This window comes from Grampus griseus (genome assembly GCF_964374135.1).
Source record: "Grampus griseus genome assembly, chromosome: 9".
NCBI classification, from domain to species: domain Eukaryota; kingdom Metazoa; phylum Chordata; class Mammalia; order Artiodactyla; family Delphinidae; genus Grampus; species Grampus griseus.
This window is the reverse complement of record NC_139003.1, coordinates 86,182,153-86,203,976: the sequence shown is the minus strand read 5'-3', so window position 1 is coordinate 86,203,976 and position 21,824 is coordinate 86,182,153. Positions and strand designations below refer to the sequence as shown.

General features: G+C 39.0%; 1 protein-coding gene across 1 annotated transcript in view; it reads left to right on the top strand.

Moving 5' to 3' along the window:
- RELN (reelin) overlaps positions 1 to 21,824 on the top strand; it is a gene marked incomplete at its 5' end in the record, with an annotated part of 523,328 nt that overhangs the window by 203,375 nt on the left and 298,129 nt on the right. Inside the window, one exon of the mRNA XM_082662360.1 lies at positions 11,785 to 11,855. Coding sequence (XP_082518486.1) covers positions 11,785 to 11,855 — 71 coding nt within the window. The remainder of the gene's footprint in view (positions 1 to 11,784; positions 11,856 to 21,824) is intronic.

Below are 21,824 nucleotides of genomic sequence, written 5' to 3'. Positions count from 1 at the left end.
ATAGTGATTATCTCTCCTAGGCATGAATATGAGTAATTTTATTTTCACATTAATACTTTCCTGTATTTTAAAATTTTCATAATACACAGAAATTATTTTTAGAACAGAAAAAAATACTAAATACTGTTGCCTATGATAGAGGCTTGCCTTATAACTTGTTTCCTCCAAAGTAACCATTGTATGTAATTTGGCAGGATTTTACAAGAATATTAGTATTATATCAATACACCAATATTGTTCTAATTCATTATGATTAATTAACTAGGTTAGAAATCCTGTGCTTCATTAGAGCTTTCATCAGCTTTCTCACAGCCATAAAACATTTTAGAGTTTACAGCCCTTTTATTTTTTTTGGAGGATAAGGGGGTGACTTTTCCTATGGGCTATATGTTTCATAATTCTTTTTCAGTTTTGTGCCAGTATTTTCCAAAATGACAGAACGTTATCATCATAATTCCTCACATTTTTTACAGTCTTTCCATGGAGTTGATTTCTTCTGATTTTCACCACAGCCCTGAACAAGAAGTAGTGCAAGTTTTTAAATCCTCTCTCAAAAAATAAACATTCGTCTAGGGTCAACATAAACCATTGAGTTGTGGTGCTGACCCACATCTTCTGATTCCAGATCTGCTGTTTGAACTTTAGAAATTATCCAGTCCAGTCAGTTTATTTCATAGGTTAAAGAAATGAGACACAGAAGCTAAGTGATACAGCCTAATTCATGTAGATAATGAGCGCCAGACCTAGGACAATCTCCTCTTCTGTATCTGCAACTAGTACTTTTTCTATCTGTCCCCTCGGAGATGATACCTAAATACTTAGCATGAATGTTTCAACAAATATACAGACTCCTTAATTCACTATCCAATGAATAAAAAAATTCCAATTTTTACTAAGGTTTTCTTAGAATTGGTTTACTATTTTACCAGTTTAGTCCTTGCATTGCCTAAGGATGCCTCTGAAGCAAGTTGACACAGGCTTACTTAGTTAAAAGGCGTTTAAAGCAGCAAAGCCACTCAAACTCTTTTCTTTGATGAGTTTTAGTGATTTTAAAAGGTGGTATGAAAAGCATTTTTGTTTTGAAGTTTTAGAAGTCATTTCTGGATTACAGGTGATTTAAGAATACTCTGGGAGATGTTACATCATGAAAACATGTTGCAATAGTAAAACAAATACATTAGCCTATTTACTTTTATTGCTCTTGCTGTTAACTGATTTCTGGGATAAATCTTGCTTATAATAATGTTTATCTTGACGATCTATTATTATCACCTAACCATCTTTCTCTAAGTGTTTCTTATGCATAATTTATGGTTACTTATTAAAGCCTTTTAACATTGTATAGTAATCATAATGCAAACTAATCATTCATGTATTCCATGAACATTTACTGCGTGGCTACCATATGTCAAGCACTGAACACAATATAAAGAAAATAAATAGACAAAAATTCCTGTGCCTAGTGTACACGTAGCCTACTATAGAAGACACAATTCAAATTAACTCAAAAGATATTTGCTGAGCACCTATCATATGTCAACAGGGCCAGACTAAGAAATGTGAGCACCTAAAGCAGGCTGTTGCCTTAGCACCTCATCAAGTTCATAATCCTTAAGGGTTTGTGAATAATTATTTAGTGGAGGCAGACAGAACATGATCTTTTTATTAACAAAAGTTGTACGTCTTTTCTTGTTGTACTTGTGGTTTTCTGAGCCAGAACAATTCTTGATTAAACTCAAGCTATTTAGAATTTAGACAATAAAAAGTCCTTCATTTTGGTGTACAGCACTCCTCCATTCAGTTTTTGAAAAGTGGCATGTGAGTTGGGAGCTTTGGAAGATGTTTGGCACCTGGGTATAATCCTTCTTGCTACATGAATCAGTCCTATCAGCCTTCCCTTACTTTAAAATTCTGTGATCAATCCTGAGAAGTTTGACATCTCTGCTTCTTTTAGTAGTTGTTGAGAGCAATCCTTTTGCACACTGACAAGACAAAACATAGTTTTGCCTGCTCAGAGGTTATCTTCCCTCCCTAAATCCACTTTGCTGTTGATTTACAAAGCAAACAAAGGATAAAACTCTGCCAGTGATAAATGTTTGCTTCTCTTTAGTGTTATATATCCTGCAACTATCAGTGCTTTTTCACCAAAATGATTATTCTTTATTTCAATGCAGTATCACATAGCAGTGTTATTGAAAATACTTTAAGTGAAAATCAGGGTTTCAATTACATTTGGTTGAGTGCATACAACACCATAGATGAACATAACTGCCAGATGAACACAGACCATTTATAGTTTGCCAAATTCCCACATAGGCAGGCAGTGGTGGTCATGTCACAACCCACATCTCTTCTGGGAAGCTGATGAATTTCTTCTGATGTGTATAGTAAGATGCTCCCAGATATGAGAAACATAAAATTGTTGTGGAAAAGTTATCAAAAGAAGGAAAGGAGTTAGGATTTTAGGCCTGGTCTCATGCCAGACTATCTCAATTCAAACTCCTAAGTTTATCAGTTGGGTTTTCATTCCTGAAATCTCTTTTCACACACTAAAAATATCAAAATTGTGTATAGAATTAAAATACAAATGCATACCTTTAAAATTACTATGTATAAAAGCAAAGCATCTAAAATCTATATTGTAAATACTCCTTTAGGAGAATTTTTTGTCATGGGCTAAATCTAATGTTAGTTGTAGAGAAAATGGCTTTTTTCTTGTAAGCCCAGACTTTTCTTCCCTTTTGCTTTTTCCCTTTTCTTGTTGTTCCTTTTCCTTTCTCTTTCTTTTCTTTCCCCCCTCCTTCCTTCCTTCCTTTCTTTTTTTTTTCCCAAGGAACTTCAAACTACATTTAAAGTTGGAATTCACTCTTTGAAGAATTCCCATTATTGATTCAATATGCAGAACGCTTCTGAAAGTCTTTGAATGATAAATGTTGGATAAGGAAGATCCTTCATGGAATCTTTTTTAGTTATGCCTTGCTCACTTTTTTTTGCGGTACGCGGGCCTCTCACTGTTGTGACCTCTCCCGTTGTGGAGCACAGGCTCCGGACGTGCAGGCTCAGTGGCCATGGCTCACGGGCCCAGCCGCTCTGCGGCATATGGGATCTTCCCGGACCGGGGCACGAAGCCGTGTCCCCTGCATCGGCAGGCAGACTCTCAACCACTGCGCCACCAGGGAAGCCTTGCCTTGCTCACTTTTTAATGGAAGTTAAACTCCTATTATATACAACGATCTTTCTTTTCTATGGTTTCCTGTTAAATTTTCTGCAAAAATATTTCATTTTTATATATCAGTGCTAATACTCCATCCCAGAAATCTGACTATAGACCAACTACTTCTCTCCTTGAATAGATAAAAGCATCCTTTGTAGCACTGAAAGTTCCTTATTTAATGTTTTAATTAAGCATGTTGTTAAAATTTCAAAGACAGACAATGCCTTTGACCAGATTCTTGCCAGGTTCAGAGATATGTGGATTCATAGCATCTTATCATGTACTCAGGCAATCAATTCCTTTTTAATCTGATTAATTTTCCATAGTATTAACCTTTTACTGTGGATTGTAGAGGCTTAGTCTTGGTGGATTTGGAAGGCATCAACGTTGATTTTGTGTTAGTTGAGGTTGTTAGGCAGTCATGAATATGAGTTTGCTACTTACCATGTTGTTTCAATTTATGATATGAATGACTGTGAAAAGAGAGGGCTGGGCTGCAAGTCAGATCACCTTAAATTAGGAAGCTTCTATGTCAGAGCTGAGAAAATAGGCTGTGCTATCCTTGGAGAAGGTGTCTAATGCTACCTGAGAGATCTAAGAAGGTTTTGTAAGGGGAAGAGATTCCTGGATAAATTTTAGAGTATGAATAAAAGATTTTTGGCAAGAGACTTCGACACACAGGGGACAGGACATAAAAAATTCGGCAGGTATGAAATAAATCGTGCATTCTAGAACCCGTGAAGACTACTCTGTGGCTCAGTTGCAGGGTGCAGTGGGAGGTGAGGCTGGATACACAGGCAGGGACCAGAACCTGAAGAACCTTTTAGGCCATTCTAAGGAATTTGACAGACTCCTTTAAATGTTGGAGAGCTGCAGAAGGATTTCTAGCGATCTTAGAAAGAAAACTGGCACAATGTGAAAGCTGCATTGGCATGGGGGTGAATCTGGAGGGAGATTCCAATCAAGAGAGCGTTGCAGCTTATCAGATGACAAATTATCAAGTCCTGAATTAAAACATGGCTGTGGAGATGGAGAAAAAGGGTACATTGGAGAGTAAATAAATAAAATTGACAGAATTTGCTGATGAATGAGGAGGTTAAGTCTGTGACTCACTTTTTTGACGTGAATGACTAGGATAAAGTTTATATTTTTACATGAGTTAGGGGATATAGCTGCAGTAGTTATAGTATATACATGCAAAACCCATTTATACACACACATATATTAAATTTCACATTAAAATAAAAATATAACTGTTTAAAAAACAAGCTCTCATGAGGTGATGCAAGCTTGCTGTAGCACACCGTTACCTGTGACCTGTGCCACATGATTTTGGAAAGCACTTCTCTCGATAGAGGCTGCAGCTAGCATGTGTGTGTGTGTGTGTGTGTGTGTGTGTGTGTGTGTGTGTGTGTACATGCTCATATGTGCTCACTTAATCTTGAATTATGGAATCATAGAGGTTTAGAATTTATAGGAATTTTGAAGATCATCTGTTACTATTTTTTTAAACAAATCAGGAAATTAATCAGGAGAGGTTAAGTTACCTCCCAAAGTAATAGAACTAGCTGTTTTTATTTTGATTAACACGCTACATCTTGCGGTACACGGGTGTCTCACTGTCGTGGCCTCTACCATTGTGGAGCACCAGCTCCGGACGCGCAGGCTCAGCGGCCATGGCTCATGGGCCCAGCCGCTCCACAGCATGTGGGATCTTCCCGGACCGGGGCACGAACGTGCGTCCCCTGCATCGGCAGACGGACTCCCAACCACTGCGCCACCAGGGAAGCCCAACACGCTACATCTTAATTTGAGTAGTTAGCTCTGCTGAGTCTCTTGAAAGGGATTAACCATTATGGTTGCCATTAACCATTAACTTACTAACCCTATTTGAATTATTTTATTTATATGTTCTTTGTTTTACTGATGAAAATTATACCTTGATCAGAAAATATCATAAATTCATATATTTGGTGATTTTTAAGAACATGGAGACGTTGTGATTTTTGGATAAGCACATAAAAACATTAAGGCTGAAATTTGTGTTTGGAGGGAGAGAAAGTATTTATACATTTAAAAGAAGGAAAATGCTATGACTTAGGAATAAAAGATGTAATTATAAAAACAAAGAGCCCAGTAAAGCTTTGAAAAGCAAAAGCATTATGAAAACATCCACATTTTTTTTATCATTTTGCAATGGCCTTGACGTGGTTTGAGAGTTTAATATAAAAATAATTTCTCCCTGAAGTTATTCATTACTCCTTTTTACATGTTTTAAATAATTTGGTATTTTTTTCTTGTTTTAATAATGGTCAAGCTAAATCCTCAACCTAATTAGAAGGTACAGTAATTTGCTGATGAAAAGGGGTCAAGAATCTTTGTAAGTGAATTGATTCCTTTGAAGATCAAATTGACCAAACTTGGACCGCTCTCTCTTTTCCCATGTTCCACATATTTATTGACATTTCCTGGAGGGTAGTTGGCACAGGCACGCTGATATTACACTAGATTAACGTCACGTTGCTGACAGATGAATGCCTTTACAATTGTCAATGGACGAGACACAGGAACATATCAGACCGCATTGGAAAATCAGGGAGAAAAGTGGGAAAGTCACCCACCACTGGAGATGTAAAGCACATCGTCCTAGGTTTAAAAATGATTCTTTAGGTTAATCTGTGAGCAAATTGATTGATGAAGTAACGAAACAGTACACTTGGGTAGGCATTGTAGCAACTACATTTAAACCCCTTTTTAGTCCTGTTTTGGAAACTGGATGGCAATATTGCACAATAGAAGCACATTGTGAGCTGAAAAAATATAGTTTTGATTCCCTTATATGTTCAGATCATTATGACAGGTGCCTTGGTGGGAGATAATTTTAATTATTCCTACTATTCCAGAAGCTTGAAATCCGTTTAGGTAGAGAGACTTTAAGTATCAGAAGAGTGAATATTATTGTCTTTAAATAACTGTTATTATTAACCCTTTCCTCATATAGAGAATCTGAAGCCGCAGGTGAATAAAGAAGTACGAAGAGAGAGAGCTTGTTAGCGGCAGCTCACTGTGGTCACGCACTGGTCTTTCTGATTCCAGGAACTGTGAGCTTCAGCTTTGTGCCTCATTACAATACATACTTACTGTTAAATGGCTTGGGCAAACAGTTGCTCTAGGAGTGCAGTAAAAACTAGAATATGGCGTGTTCTTTTAAATTCAGACTATTTCAAGCTCTGAATATGGTGATCATAATGAACTTTCTTCATTTGGCAGAATCTGTGGAGCTTTTCAAATGATAGATCATAACAGCCCCCCTAACTTTTAAAATTACTTAGTTAATAGGGATTCTTGTTGGCAAACTTGCTCTAGAAACCTATGCATCTCCCAAGAAGATAAGTACTTATTAGAAACTATATTTAAGAAATTTGGTCTACTCCCCAGGACAGTGAACAATGAGGATAGCTTCTGAACTCTTCTAAAAAATTACTGGTAATTATGGAAAATTAAGTACAGGTAGTACCAACATAGTTATTAGCACCACAAATTTGATAGACGTCCTCCTAAAAGAGAGCTATAAATTGCATAATATAATTCTGAAAACAAATAGGCCTGTCACCATATATCATAGCTGTATCTTATTATAACAAAAGAAAAATATATTATGGGTTAAAAATTGGAGGACATGACCTCTAGGGACTTTTGACTCTGAGTTACTGTGACTTTAGCAATTTTTGAATACATAAATATATTTTTATATTTAAATGTATATATTTATGTTTATATTTAAACTATATATTTACATATTATATTTAAATATATATTTGTATAAATATATATTTCTGTAGAATATTTGAAGTAAGTACTGTGCTTCTGTAAGTAAACCACCATGAATTATTTCATAGCTCTAAATGTGTTCAAAGTAGACTTGCCATTCTTGACATGTCACACCCTGGGGCATGTACAGCAGACACATTCATGGGTAAAAGCAATGGTACTTATGTGCTTGGTGGTCACCTGGGCTTCTGCTCTTTCTTCCCCCAAAGATAAGGTGCTAATAAGCAGACCCTTAAAATCACTAACCATTCACCTACTGTAGGGTTGGGCATTTTTATATTAAACTGTGATCTGAGGGATTTAAAGGTTTGTAAAGAAGGTGATGTACATGATGATTATCTGTCAACACGTGTGTGTGTGTGTGTGTGTGTGTGTGTGTGTGTCCTGTGTATCCTTCCAGGGTTTTCGCAGCAATGTTGATGAGGTTAGCATCCAGCGCTCTTATATTTGGTGGAGAAAAGGAGCGATGCAAGGGATGTGGGGGCTGATAGAGGAAATGTGATAGAGTTGAAAGGGAACTGCAGTGAGCTGACTGGAAGCCCAAGGACTCAGAACACTGTAGGAGAAGCAATCAAGAGAAATGTACTGAAAAGTTGGAATCGAGAGCACAGTCTCAAGGAGGCATGAATTTAAAGATCAGGCCTGGAAAGCAGGCTCTCCCTCTGAAAAGACATCACAAGCTACCATCCCACCTTTGAACCAGATCAATGACAATTTAATGTTAACAGTTAAAAGTGAGGACTCTGCACTCAGACTGCCTGGGTTTGAATCCTGGCCTAGCACCAGTTACATGACATTAGTCAAATCAAACAATAGATCTATGTCCCAGGAAAATGAAGGTAATAGTATCTACCTAGTAGGGTTGTTGTCAAGATTAATTGAGTTAATTTATGTAGAACCCTTACAACAGTGCCTAGCAGGGGGTCAATTTCAATTCATAATATGTGTTATAATAGTAATAACCATATATGCATGGTTTATATATATACATGACACATGTGTGTGTGTATATATATATATGCCTTATATATACCTCTACCAGTCACATTATTATTATTATTACTACTTTTATTTTTCCCAAGCAAAAGACTTCAGAGAATGACATTGAGCACATAGTATGCTTCTTTTTTTTTTTTTAACATCTTTATAGGGGTATAATTGCTTTACAATGGTGTGTGTGTTTCTGCTTTGTAACAAAGTGAATCAGTTATACATATACATATGTTCCCATATCTCTTCCCTCTTGCGTCTCCCTCCCTCCCACCCTCCCTATCCCACCCCTCCAGGCGGTCACAAAGCACCGAGCTGATCTCCCTGTGCTATGCAGCTGCTTCCCACTAGCTATCTACCTTACGTTTGGTAGTGTATATATGTCCATGCCTCTCTCTTGCTTTGTCACAGCTCACCCTTCCCCCTCCCCATATCCTCAAGTCCGTTCTCTAGTAGGTCTGTGTCTTTATTCCTGTCTTACCCCTAGGTTCTTCATGACATTTTTTTTTCTTAAATTCCATATATATGTGTTAGCATACGGTATTTGTCTTTCTCTTTCTGAGAGCACATAGTATGCTTCTCAATCCAGTTTTGAACTGCTGAGCCCTTTCTTCAAACAACATTAAATACTTAGAACAAGTATTAGAACCAGGTGCTCTGGTTGAATTAATGGTGCCTGAAGCATTCCCTGCTGCCCATCCCTCTGACTCCCATGGAGACCCCTGGGTACCACTATGGAGCACATTTTGAAAACTGCTGATGTGGTGGGAAGAATCCAAGGCTTGGCATCAAGACCTGGAATCAGGTTCCATCTGCCATTAACAGGTTGTGTGACCTTCAGCAGGTGTTCCCTGGGCCTCTGTTTCTTGATCCATACACTGTAAAGAGTTAGACTAGTTCAACGGTTTTCAAACTCTTCCACTTCAAACTCCCAAGTGTTCCAGAGAAGTGCACCAGGACCTTTTGGGGAGTGGGTGATAGGGAGCATGCTGGGTGAGGAGAGGGAATCCAGCAACTTCCAACAGGGCTCCCCTGTTCATATATCGGAGTTCTGTAATATTTGTTTGAAGAATGAGTACCACTGCTAAAGAAATTTTGAGTAGATGATAAAAGTTTCTTCAGTTTCAGTTGTTCTCTAGTTCTCAGAAATTCACTCACTGAACCACAGTAGAAGTAAAAGCATGAATGAAATTCTAAATCTGAAGAAACTGAGTAATAGGGGAAGCAGTATGGACGATTCACAAGGTGCTGTGCAGTGACCCATATATATCAGTATCTCTGATATCCAGGGAAAAAGCAAAACCTCTGTGACATGAATTTTATTTGGATACTTTGGTTTTTTTGTGTTCATGGGAGCATACACTGGCACAATGATAATAAGTTTGTGGACCAACGAGAAATATTACTGTAGGAATAGTATATACTTAAAATCTGAAGACAACTAAAATGAACAATTATTTAAACATTGTATGTTGCAGGACTTTTCTTGGTGGTTAGTGATTTCAGAAAATATATCCCTTGCAAAGTAAATGTCAAATTAAAATTATACATCTGTGATTGCCGTGTTGCTATCAGAAGTATATGTGAGCTCAAAAGCTCTTGACTTGGGCTCCCCTGGTGGTGCAGTGGTTGAGAGTCCGCCTGCCGATGCAGGGGATGCAGGTTCGTGCTCCGGTCCAGGAAGATCCCACGTGCCTCAGAGTGGCTGGGCCCGTGCGTGAGCCTTGGCCGCTGAGCCTGGGCCCGTGAGCACAGGCCGCTGAGCCTGTGCTCTGCAACGGGAGACGCCACAACAGTGAGAGGCCCGTGTACTGTAAAAAAAAAAAAAAAAAAAAAGAAAAGAAAAAGCTCTTGACTTGATTGAGATTTGAATAATGAAGCGTGTTTAGGTAAATCAAGTTTCCACGTTCTCTCTGGAAATAAAGCTTGTAACTGATGAGTCTGTGGGTCATGTTTATGGCTTAGATTGGCCCTAAATTTAGTTCCTCTCATGTTCACCTTGCTAAAAGCAATGGAAAACCTATAAACATATGTGAATATATAGGGAGAGTGGTAGCATCTGTTTATCTGTAATTTCAATAATGATTAATATGCAACAACAAGGGCTGATTACACTTATAAACTTCACATATAGTGTGAGTTGACGGCTGCCCAGTGATTTTTCTCTTCAATTATATTTCCCTCCCACCATTCAAAACTCTCACTACTGTGTCATTGTGTGTGTGTGTGTGTGTGTGTGTGTGTGTTAAAGTATAATATTTTCAGTTTCACAGCTGAAATATGTTAGCTTGGAGCAATATCACCCATTAACACTTCATCATGGCTTAGTCTATCAGACTACTTCCAGAGACTCAAGTCCTGGGGGACTGACACTTGTAACAATTCAGTGGGAGATAGAAATCAGAAAGGCATGCGGCATGGAGGAGGAGTGTGCATCCACCTGGAGACCAGAGTGGGGATGTGGGCAACCATGAGGTCCTGTTGGGCTGGACAAAGGGCAAGATGTTGACTGAGGGGTGCACATATGGAGGGGAATTGCAGAGGCCAAAAGTTGCCTTTTGTGACCTAGCCCAGTGCTTTGTACATAATCCATCTTCAGTTAAGTGATGGCTGAATCAAATTATTTTTGTCCTAGGCTGGTTTGGCTAGAACTAAACTTGAGATTTAATGTTAATATATTTTAGTTATTAAAAAGATTTTGTATGGCTTATTTTCTGAAATCAAATTTTTTAAAGAGGCATGATTTCCTGTTTTAAATTCATTTAAATAATACCTTTTGTGCCGGAAAAGAATCTTTTTTAAAGAAAAACACTTCAAATACAAAGCATAAATAATTCTTCCTTTAATAAGACAGTTCCTATTATAACCATTGAATAATACATCTGCTGCAAGGATGTTATTTTTTTCACCAGTCCATGTGCACAGCTCTGATTAGAGGAAGTAAAAGATGCACATCTCCTTCAAGTGGTGAATTAGACCCAGTGGGGAAAAGGTGTATTTTATTATGACAGACTTTATAATTATGAAAGTTCCAAATAGGCCTCTTTAAAAAAAAAAACTTTAAAAATATAATTCTCCATCTCAAATCTGTTGTGGTGTTATGGTGACTATTGATTTCAGAAAAATGTACATTAAGAGCATCTTCCTCCAGTGTTAATATCATTATTGCACCACAAAACATTTTATATAAAGGTCTCTTGAAGAATAAATTTTAATAAACATCCTTTCCATACTTTTTCTTCTACCCAAGATTTGCTCACATCTGCAGTTTTCAGAATAAGCCCACGAATGTTACAGTATCTTTACAAAATAAGACCAATCAGAAGATAATTCTCAACCCAGGTGACTTGGTTTAAGCCTTGACTCTATTGTTCATTTTTATCTCTGTTCAGAGGCACTTTTAAAAAAAAAAAAATCGTATCCACATAACATTTAAAAATGAGGTTTTAGGGCTTCCCTGGTGGCGCAGTGGTTGAGAGTCCGCCTGCCGATGCAGGGGACACGGGTTCGTGCCCGGTCCGGGAAGATCCCACATGCCGCAGAGCGGCTGGGCCCGTGAGCCATGGTCGCTGAGCCTGCACGTCCGGAGCCTGTGCTCCGCAACGGGACAGGCCACAAACAGTGAGAGGCCCGCATACCGCAAAAAAAAAAAAAAAAAAAAAAAAAGGTTTTAAAAAAGTTTTAAAAATACATTGTTATCACCAAACATATTACAAGATTTGTATTAACCTTTTTCTATTCATTTCCAGGGCTACAGCAACACACAAAGGCCAGATTATCTTCAAAGATGCTTTAGCCCAGCAACTGTGTGAACAAGGAGGTAAGAATCATCTTTGACTTCTTTGTATTGGTTGTGTCAAAATTATTCATGGTAGGTCCTATGTACTGAGTAAGCATTTCATGACTATTACTTGATCATGGCACTTTAAAAATGGAATTATTGACCCCTTAATATCTCTAATAATTATTTAGTTACTACTTATTGATAAAGATCTGTAGAGTTCTGAAGATACTAAGTGTGAGTGAAATAAACCAGCGAAAATTTATATTCTTTTCATAGTTTTTTTTTCCTAATCAATTATATTTAGTTGTCCTGGAAATATAAAATCTTACTAATTTTAGAATTTTACAAAAACATATCTGTGTAATTTACCACTTAAATTTCTTGTTAACTTTGTCGAAAATATTTGTTTATAGCTTTTAATATTTGAGTGTGTTATAGATGATCGTGTATGTAGTATCGATATGCTTGTTTCAACTGTGTGCACTATTAATTTCAGATGCAACATCATTTCAGATGCATTAAGTGTACATTAAGTAGTCACATTAAGCTTTGTCACTGCCTCATACACATCCAGACTCTCACCCATGCCAAAGTCTCATAGATGCACATATGTGAACGTATGCACATGCACACAATGAAAAAAATGTCATCCCATTTTCACCATTATCATAGGCATATTATCGATTTTTGTTTACAGAGTTCTATTTTGGGGGAAACTTGTTAACTTAAGAATTACATTATTGAATGTAAAGGAAATTTCTACTAATTATCTCTCTACTAAGGAGACTCTAATGGGTTTAAGACAGAAATTAGGAAAATTATGTGGGTTTTTGAAAGGCTTAAGAAAGTACCAATTGTTATTTATAGTCATATATATCACCAATATGGCTTTATCTAAGTAATGAGACACTTGATGACCATTACTGGCAAACTTCTGATTGTTTACCTAATAACTCTTGAATCAGAAAACCCCATTCTAATTCTAGTTTCACATATATTATCAGTGTTCTTAGTTTATTTGAACAGATTTGTATTCTGTGACTTTTGAGAATGCAAAAGTGTGATAGCCTTTGTGTAGGCTCAAGAAATCTACCACAATGTAAATCTTTTTCCAGACTATAAAAATGTTCGCGTTACTGAAAATATAGAACACCATATAGCAGTGAACGTTAATATCCTGAAAACTGCATAGTGTCAGGAAAAGACATGTCTAATTTTACTGACATTTATCATTGCCTAAAAGCTGATTTCTTTTAAGCCTTGAATTTTTGAGTCTCTTCTGTTGTAAATGAATTGTTGGGATTGGGTTCATTTGAAATGAAAAGGAAAAACCAAGAAAAATCAGTGGGAAAAAATTCTCAACCAGTGAGGGAAAAAAATGCCTTACATAATAGTAATGTTACATATGACCATGATTTACATGATGGTAGACTGGGATGTTATTAAAAATTCTATTCAGCCCAGGACCAGAGGAAAACATTGAGCTTTTTCAACAGCACCTAATCAATTGAAATCATATCAATCCATCCAAGATAGGGTGGAAAGGATGCTAACAAGATTGATTGCTTCCTGCTGTCAGGAATAATAAGGGAAATAATTGGTGCTATAAAACATATATGTCTTTTGGCCCTCTCCACTTTTAATTAAAACGTCAATTATCTCCTCAAATAAAATAACATAAATTTAACATGTAATAATATCCCATGCATTGGATGAGGAATATCTAATATAAGTATTAAAGAGAGTAAAATGACAGTCTCTATATATCTACCACAGGACAATGCCTTTCAGTCACAACGTACTTGGTAGGTTTGTTGATTTTAATTAAATTAAGGAATTTAAACAAAAATTTTGCTTGTGGAGCTTGAGGATAGCTCTTATTACAAGATGATTGCTGGCTAAGCATATTAACTATTTTTTTTATTGAAGTATAGTTGATTTACTATGTTGTGTTAATTTCTGCTATACAGCAAAGTGATTCAGTTATACATATATATATACATTCTTTTCTATATTCTTTTCCATTATGGTTTATCCCAGGATATTGAATACAGTTCCCTGTGCTATACAATAGGACTTTGTTGTTTATGCATCCTATATATAATAGTTTGCATCTAAGCATATTAAAAAAGTAAAAGAATCAGAAAACATACTAATGATGTCTTAGATGGCATGTAATCTTGATCCCCTTCCTTAAAAGGCATTCAGTGAAGGATTTTATTCTGCAAACATGTATCCAGCCCCTGCAAGCCCCTGTCCTAGTGCACAGTGCTAAATATGGATGTAAAAGTAAAAACAGCCATTTCCTGTTCTTGAAGGCTGGGATCACAGAGGTAGCTAGATTCGCCTGGGGTAGTTAGGAAAGACATCCTGAGGATCAAGTCCTGAAGGGTCAGCCGCAGTTTAAGAAAAAATAGGAGGGAAGATTCCATCTCTCTTATCCTTCCCATTGCTACTGACCCACCTTAGATGAGGACCCATCCCCTCTGTGGGGAATTGCTTACTAGCCTCTTCCCTAGTTTCCCTGCTCCCACTTTCTCTGTGCTCTATACAGAGCTGCTAACATGGAAATAGGATTCTATCATTTCCCTGCTTTAAACCCTTCAATATCTCAATTGGAGGCAACAGTTCATCTTCAGAGTAGAATCCCTACTGCTATACGAGGAAAATCCTTTACAATCTGGCCTCAGTTTTCCTCCCCTGCCTCATTTCTTGTCATCCTTTCTTTTCTCCTTAAAATTCCTGGCATGCATGTCACTTGATCACCAGTGTTATTGGTACTGTATACCCTCCCTGTCTTCTTTGCCTGGTCGACCCTTTTTCATCTTCTTGTCTTCTTCGTCTAGCTCAGGCTTTCAGACCCTGCTTTGGTATTACCTCCTCCTGAAAAAAAAGTCTCTGATCCCCTTTACAGTCCTCCTTGATCTGGTCTTGGTGACTCTCGTGCATGGTGACATAACTCTGAAGGCGCAGGAATAATGCAAATGGAAACACTGTTAGCACTACTATGTGTCAGAGTGCACCCTCAGCACTCCACAAACATGGACTCGTTTAAGCTTTACTGCAGCCCCCTGAACTATTATTATCTGCACTTGACAGATGAGGAAACAAAGGCACAGTGAGAATAACTTAAGGTCACTCAGCTAGAAATTGACCAAGCTGCGATTGGATCCCAGGCAGTTTGGCCAGTAGCCCACGGTATTAGCATTCATATTACATTGCCTTTCAAAGAAATCTCTTCCTTAAGCATGCATTCGTTCATCTGATAACTATTCATTGTGTGTTGTAATAAGAGCATTAACGCACATGCCTTGTCTGCTGTTCACTATAAGCTCCTTGAGGGTAGGGACTGTGCTCTTTATTGCTGAATCTTTAAAGCTTTCCACGATGTGCAGTGCATAGTGTGCACCCAATAAATGTTATTGAACGAATGAAGAGTTGGAGTACAGTGGTTGGATTTCAACGTGTTGGCCTGAGGAAGCTGCTTTCCGTCCCACAGGGCTCTCCAGCAGCCTGCTGAGTAGAGAGGCAGTTTGGAGACACATCAGGATATAGATGCTGAGGAGGCAATGTACTCATCCAGGGAGTTCCCCAGAGAAGGGAGGAAGGGGCCCAGTGTGGAATGCTAGCCATTGCAGGGACGGAAGAGGGAACTCTGGGAGAAGGGGCAAGCTTCAGAAATAGGGGTACTAGGGAAGAATTTTCAACATGGGAGAGGCGTTCAAAAGGGACAGAGGCTTCCAAAAGAATGGTGAGGAGAACAAGAAAAATGCTATAGGATTTTTCAATTAACAGGTCATTGGCAATTTATAAGTGAGGATGGTTTCGGGAGAGGCCAGACTACATGAGCATCTAAGCATGTTAAAGCCTTACAGGTTGGAAAGCTGTTGCCCAGGGTTTGGAGTCAGACAGTCAAGGGAAGACAAATTGTTGTGAGTTGAGAAGTATTTAAAGTTGAGGCTTTGAAAAAATCTAAGATTAAAAGGAGAGAAAGGGCAGCCCGAGTGGAAAGCAGGTTCAAGGGAAAGATGGGTTCGTTCTCTCTCTCTCTCTCTCTCTCTCTCTTTCTCTCTCTCTCTCTCTCTCTCTCACACACACACACAAACACACACACACACACACACACACACACACACAAAGTGTTTATAGACTTTCACTGCCTTGTAGACAAAGACCATCAGGCACACACCTAGAGTTGAACAGATGGGGTTTAGTGCTCATTCCAGAATAGGAGAAGGTACATCATTGGGAACTATGGTGTGGGTCAGTAAGTGGAAATTATAAAAGGAATCATTATGATATTTGGGCCTATATTTTGTAATTTGGGCTCAGGTTTAAGGAGGTGGGGCTTTGCTCTGGATTGGATGCTATTAGCAAGTGTGGGTATTCTATGGTTGGGGATCTCAATAAATCTTATCCATAGGGAGGGCAGAGCAGAGCCAGGCTAAGGCTGTAATTGATAAAGAAGCAGCAGTTACTCCTATCAGCCAGGAGAGAGGGATGCATGGTATATTGTGAGTCGGACAATGTTCTGGTTGTGCTTGCATTCAGATGTGATTATAAAGTGGTCCTTTGTCTGTCTTGACCCATCATGATCACAGAGTGGCTTTGTCTGAAGCTGATGTTCTGTGAAATTGTTTCTGTTCACTGGAAGAGCACCAAGGCCCAGCTGTGAGTGCCAGGCCAGCTCCTGGATGTCAGGAGCTGCTTTTCCTTTCTTGAGGCCTGAGGGGAGAATGATGCTAAGAGGCAGTCATTTCCTTTTGGATTTCGCCTTTACGAGGACTTTTTTTTTTTTTTTAATTTATTTATTTTTATTTATGGCTGTGTTGGGTCTTCGTTTTTGTGCGAGGGCTTTCTCTAGTTGTGGCAAGTGGGGGCCACTCTTCATCGCGGTGCGCGGGCCTCTCACTATCGCTGTCTCTCTTGTTCTCTGCAGAGCACAGGCTCTAGACGCGCAGGCTCAGTAATTGTGGCTCACAGGCCCAGTTGCTCCCCGGCATGTGGGATCTTCCCAGACCAGGGCTCAAACCCGTGTCCCCTGCATTGGCAGGCAGATTCTCAACCACTGCGCCACCAGGGAAGCCCTACGAGGACTTTTGAATCATGGAGAAGTAGGTCTGGATCCAGGCTTTGTGTGACCATACTCTCCAGAATCCCTAGCACAAAGTACAAGCTCAGTAAATGATAAAGGGAAGGCATCTTGCTGGAGCAAAATTTTATTCAAGGTCAGCCAGGAGGAAATAAAAAGGCAAAGTAGATCAGTGTGGTGAGATTATGGACATTTAATTTTTTTCTTTGAACTTATCTGTATTTTCTAATATTTTTTTTTACAGTGAGCTTATATTATTTGGGTTATAATGTATGTTTCCCCAAAACACAACAAATATAAGGTTATACTTATGAAGAAGGAGGGACAACTCTGCTGAAGCAGGTGGAATAAATCACTTCTAAGAACTGAAGGAAAATTCTGAATTACAGCTCCCGTGTCTCCTCCTGTGTGAGGTCTTGCCTGTCTCCCTTAACGTGATTGGTCTATGTTGTTATAATTATTTGTTTAAATACTCATGCCCACCCCATCACCCTGACTTGAAGCTTCTTGAGCCCAGCAACCATGACTTAATTTTTTGTTTTTCTTAACATCTAACAATGCTTGGCATAAAACAGACACTCTAAATGTTTGCTGAATATCACCTTAAACATTATACATCTGAAAAATCTCTGTGTTTCTTGAAAAAATCTTCTTTAACCCTGAACTTTTGCTGCGGAACACCATGAGGCAGTGTGGCTGTCACCGAAGCAGTGTTCTCTACACTGACCTCAGGTTGAAAAATGATGAATCATTGCGTTAAGAAATCTGAAAACTATTCACAGATTTCCATCTAAACACTAATGAGTCCCCTGAATGCTCTTGGGACATAAATCAGGTTTGGGGATTTTATGTCTTCACCTTGAATCCTGAGGTCCTAAGTAATTATAAACACATATCCAGCTGAATTCTGCTGACAAGGTAGTACAGACGAGGAAGCAGAGTTTTCTCATGTCCAGTCTGGTGTGGGGTAGGCGGGTGCCAGGTTGTATACTCCCAATTGTTTTGAAAGCGGAAGATGCTTAGGTTCATTCACCAGCAGTAGAGAATAAAGAAGTGAATTCATTTAACATTCAGTACTCAGCAAAGGATTTTTGAATGCCTGCCATGGGCCAGGCTAAGCTAGATCTTGGGATATGGTAGTGAACAGAGCAAAGATCCCTGCTTTACTAGAGCCTACATTGTAGTGGAGAAGATAGACAATTAATATGAGATATAATAAATGACTAAATGTGATACCATGTTAGAAGGTGGCAAGTGCTATAGGGAAAAAAAAGACCTCAGAATAGGGCAGGGTAAAATTACCCAGTTGGGTAGAAGGGGGAAAGGCAGTTTGCAATTTTAAACAGGGTGGCAAGTAAGTCAGGCAGGCCTCAGTGGGAAGTAACATAGCAAAGACCAAGAAGGTATCTGTGGGATTGCCCAAAATGTCATTAGGTGATTTTAAAGACAGATGTGGTAGTGGTTTCTTTTGTTTTTGTTTTTTTTAACATCTTTATTGGAGTATAATTGCTTTACAATGGTGTGTTAGTTTCTGCTTTATAACAAAGTGAATCAGTTATACATATACATATGTCCCCATATCTCTTCCCTCTTGCATCTCCCTCCCACCCTCCCTATCCCACCCCTCCAGGCGGTCACAAAGCACCAAGCTGATCTCCCTATGCTATGCGGCTGCTTCCCACTAGCTATCTATTTTACGTTTGGTAGTGTATATATGTCCATGCCACTCTCTCACTTTGTCCCAGCTTACCCTTCCCCCTCCCAGAATCCTCAAGTCCATTCTCTAATAAGTCTGCATCTTTATTCCCATCTTGCCCCTAGATTCTTCATGACCATTTTTTTTTTTTTTTTGTGGTAGTGTTTTGTGAACTACTCTTAGAGGTGATCAAAGCAAAGGATTGAGGCAATTTCAGAATTGACTGAAAACCTGAAAGGAACTGGAAGAAGTCAGTCTTTTGCAAGAAGTTTTATTGTCAAACAGTCTAGAAAGAGCTGCAGACCTAATCCATATTCCTCAGAATCATGTAAACAGAGTTTCTGCTGAAAATGTTAATGTATGTGGTATGTATAGACTGAGGATGAGGACTAATATTTGAATGTATGCTCTTGATCCTAGCTCTGTAGCTTCCTTATGTGTAGATTAGCAACAAAGCCAGGAAGGTTAACTTGACAAAACTGTACACCACTTACGAGTGGCAGGATTAGAATCCAAATCTCTGGCTGACTCACAGCCCAAGGTGGGTTCCATTTTACCAAGTAGATTCTTGAATTTAAAAACTCCAACATTAAAAAGCCTTAGGAATTACAACTTCAATAAACAAGATCACCACTGCTGCCTTAATTCCCTGAACACCCAGGAGAGAACACACACTTTTGAGCCCTTGTAAGACAAAGGTGGCAAGTGTCAAGCAGATGTGAGTGTATCGAGCGTGGCCACTGCTGGTGCCGCAGTGTGCACAGATCACGGTGGAGGCACAGGCAGGAGTGGGCGTATACTCATTGGCCTGTGAACTGCTTGGCATAACCTCTTCAAACACACACATCTAGTAGGTCTGCGTCTTTATTCCTGTCCTGCCCCTAGGTTCTTCAGAACCATTTTTTTTTTTTTTAGATTCCATATATATGTGTTAGCATATGGTATTTGTTTTTCTCTTTCTGACTTCCTTCACTCTGTATGACAGTCTCTAGGTCCATCCACCTCACCGCAAATAACTCAATTTCGTTTCTTTTTATGGCTGAGTAATATTCCATTATATATATGTGCCACATCTTCTTTATCCATTCATCTGTCAGTGGACACTTAGGTTGCTTCCATGTCCTGGCTATTGTAAATAGAGCTGCAGTGAACATTGTGGTACATGACTCTTTCTGAATATGGTTTTCTCAGGGTATATGCCCAGTAGTGGGATTGCTGGGCCGTATGGTAGTTCTATTTTTAGTTTTTTAAGGAACCTCCATACTGTTCTCCATAGTGGCTGTATCCATTTACATTCCCACCAACAGTGCAAGAGGGTTCCCTTTTCACCACACCCTCTCCAGCATTTACTGTTTGTAGATTTTTTTTTTTTTTTTTTTTGCTGTACGTGGGCCTCTCACTGCTGTGCCTCTCCCGTTGTGGAGCACAGGATCCGGACATGCAGGCCCAGCGGCCATGGCTCACGGGCCCAGCCGCTCCGCGGCACGTGGGATCCTCCCGGACGGGGGCATGAACCCGCATCCCCTGCATCGGCAGGCGGACTCTCAACCACTGCGCCACCAGGGAAGCCCTGTTTGTAGATTTTTTTGATAATGGCCATTCTGACTGGTGTGAGGTGATACATCACTGTAGTTTTGATTTGCATTTCTCTAATGATTACTGATGTTGAGCATCCGTCATGTGTTTGTTGGCGATCTGTATATCTTCTTTGGAGAAATGTCTGTTTAGGTCTTCTGGCCATTTTTGGATTGGGTTGTTTGTTTTTTTGATATTGAGCTGAATGAGATGCTTGTAAAGTTTGGAGATTAATCCTTTTTCAGTTTCTTCATTTGCAAATATTTTCTCCCATTCTGAGGGTTGTCTTTTCATCTTGTTTATGGTTCCCTGTGCTGTGCAAAAGCTTTTAAGTTTCATTAGGTCCCATTTGTTTATTTTTGTTTTTATTTCCATTTCTCTAGGAGGTGGGTCAAAAAGGATCTTGCTGTGATTTATGTCCTAGAGTGTTCTGCCTTTGTTTTCCGCTAAGAATTTTATAGTATCTGGCCTTACCTTTAGGTCTTTAATCCATTTGGAGTTTATTTTTGTGTATGGTGTTAGGGAGTGTTCTAATTTTATTCTTTTACATTCTTAGCTGTCCAGTAAGAATGCCTTTTAATGTGACGAGATGGATATGTGAATTAGCTTGATAGTGGTAATTATTTCACAATGTATATGTATACACATCAAAGCATCCAGTTGAATACCTTAAATATATACAATTTTTATTTTTCAGTTATATCTCAGTAAATCTGGTGAAAAGTAAAGAATACCTTTTATACCCAAATATTGTATAAATTGTAGGTCACATCTACCAGAAACTTCCCTTGGCTATCCTTGAATGCTTAGTAACTTGTATTACTAAATGTCTTTCCAGTATCCTGAAATGTAAATTTTTTATTAATTCAGACTAAAGAAGTCAAAATTGACTAAGCGTCAGAATTGGGTTTTACCATATCCACTTTAACTGATGAAGTGAAAAATAATGAATGATGTGTTTCACTTGAATGTTCCCATTGATAAAACTTTTGCTAGCTAAAGACATCTGTTTTGGGACTTCCCTGGTGACACAGTGGTTAAGAATCCGCCTGCCAATGCAGGGGACATGGGTTTGATTCCTGGTCCGAGAAGATTCCACATGCCGTGGAGCAGCTAAGCCCGTGTGCCACAACTACTGAACCTGCACCCTAGAGCCCGTGAGCCACAACTGCTGAGCCCATGTGCCACAGCTACTGAAGCCTGCACGCCTAGAGTCCGTGCTCCACAACAAGAGAAGCCACCGCAATGAGAAGCCCGTGTACCGCAATGAAGAGTAGCCCCGGCTTACCACGACTGGAGAAAGCCCACGCACAGCAACGAAGACCCAATGCAGCCAAAAATAAATTAAAAAAAAAAAAAAAAAGACATCTGTTTCCCTGTGGCTATTTTGTCAGTGTAGCAGTTGCAACTGCTGTTCCTGATATCCTGTGTTTTGTAATTTACAAACAGAGAGCTGAATTAAGATGCTCTGGTAAAATCATCCAGGAATCCCCAGTCTTGCTTCAGGGTCTCACAAACTACCCAACAGGGGAAGGAACTGAAGCCCTCCTGGGGCAGTGGCGGACAAAAAGTGTCCCTAAGTGATCTTGACAACAGACAAGATTAAGGGGAAGAGCTGACTCATAGGGCCACAGTAAAATTC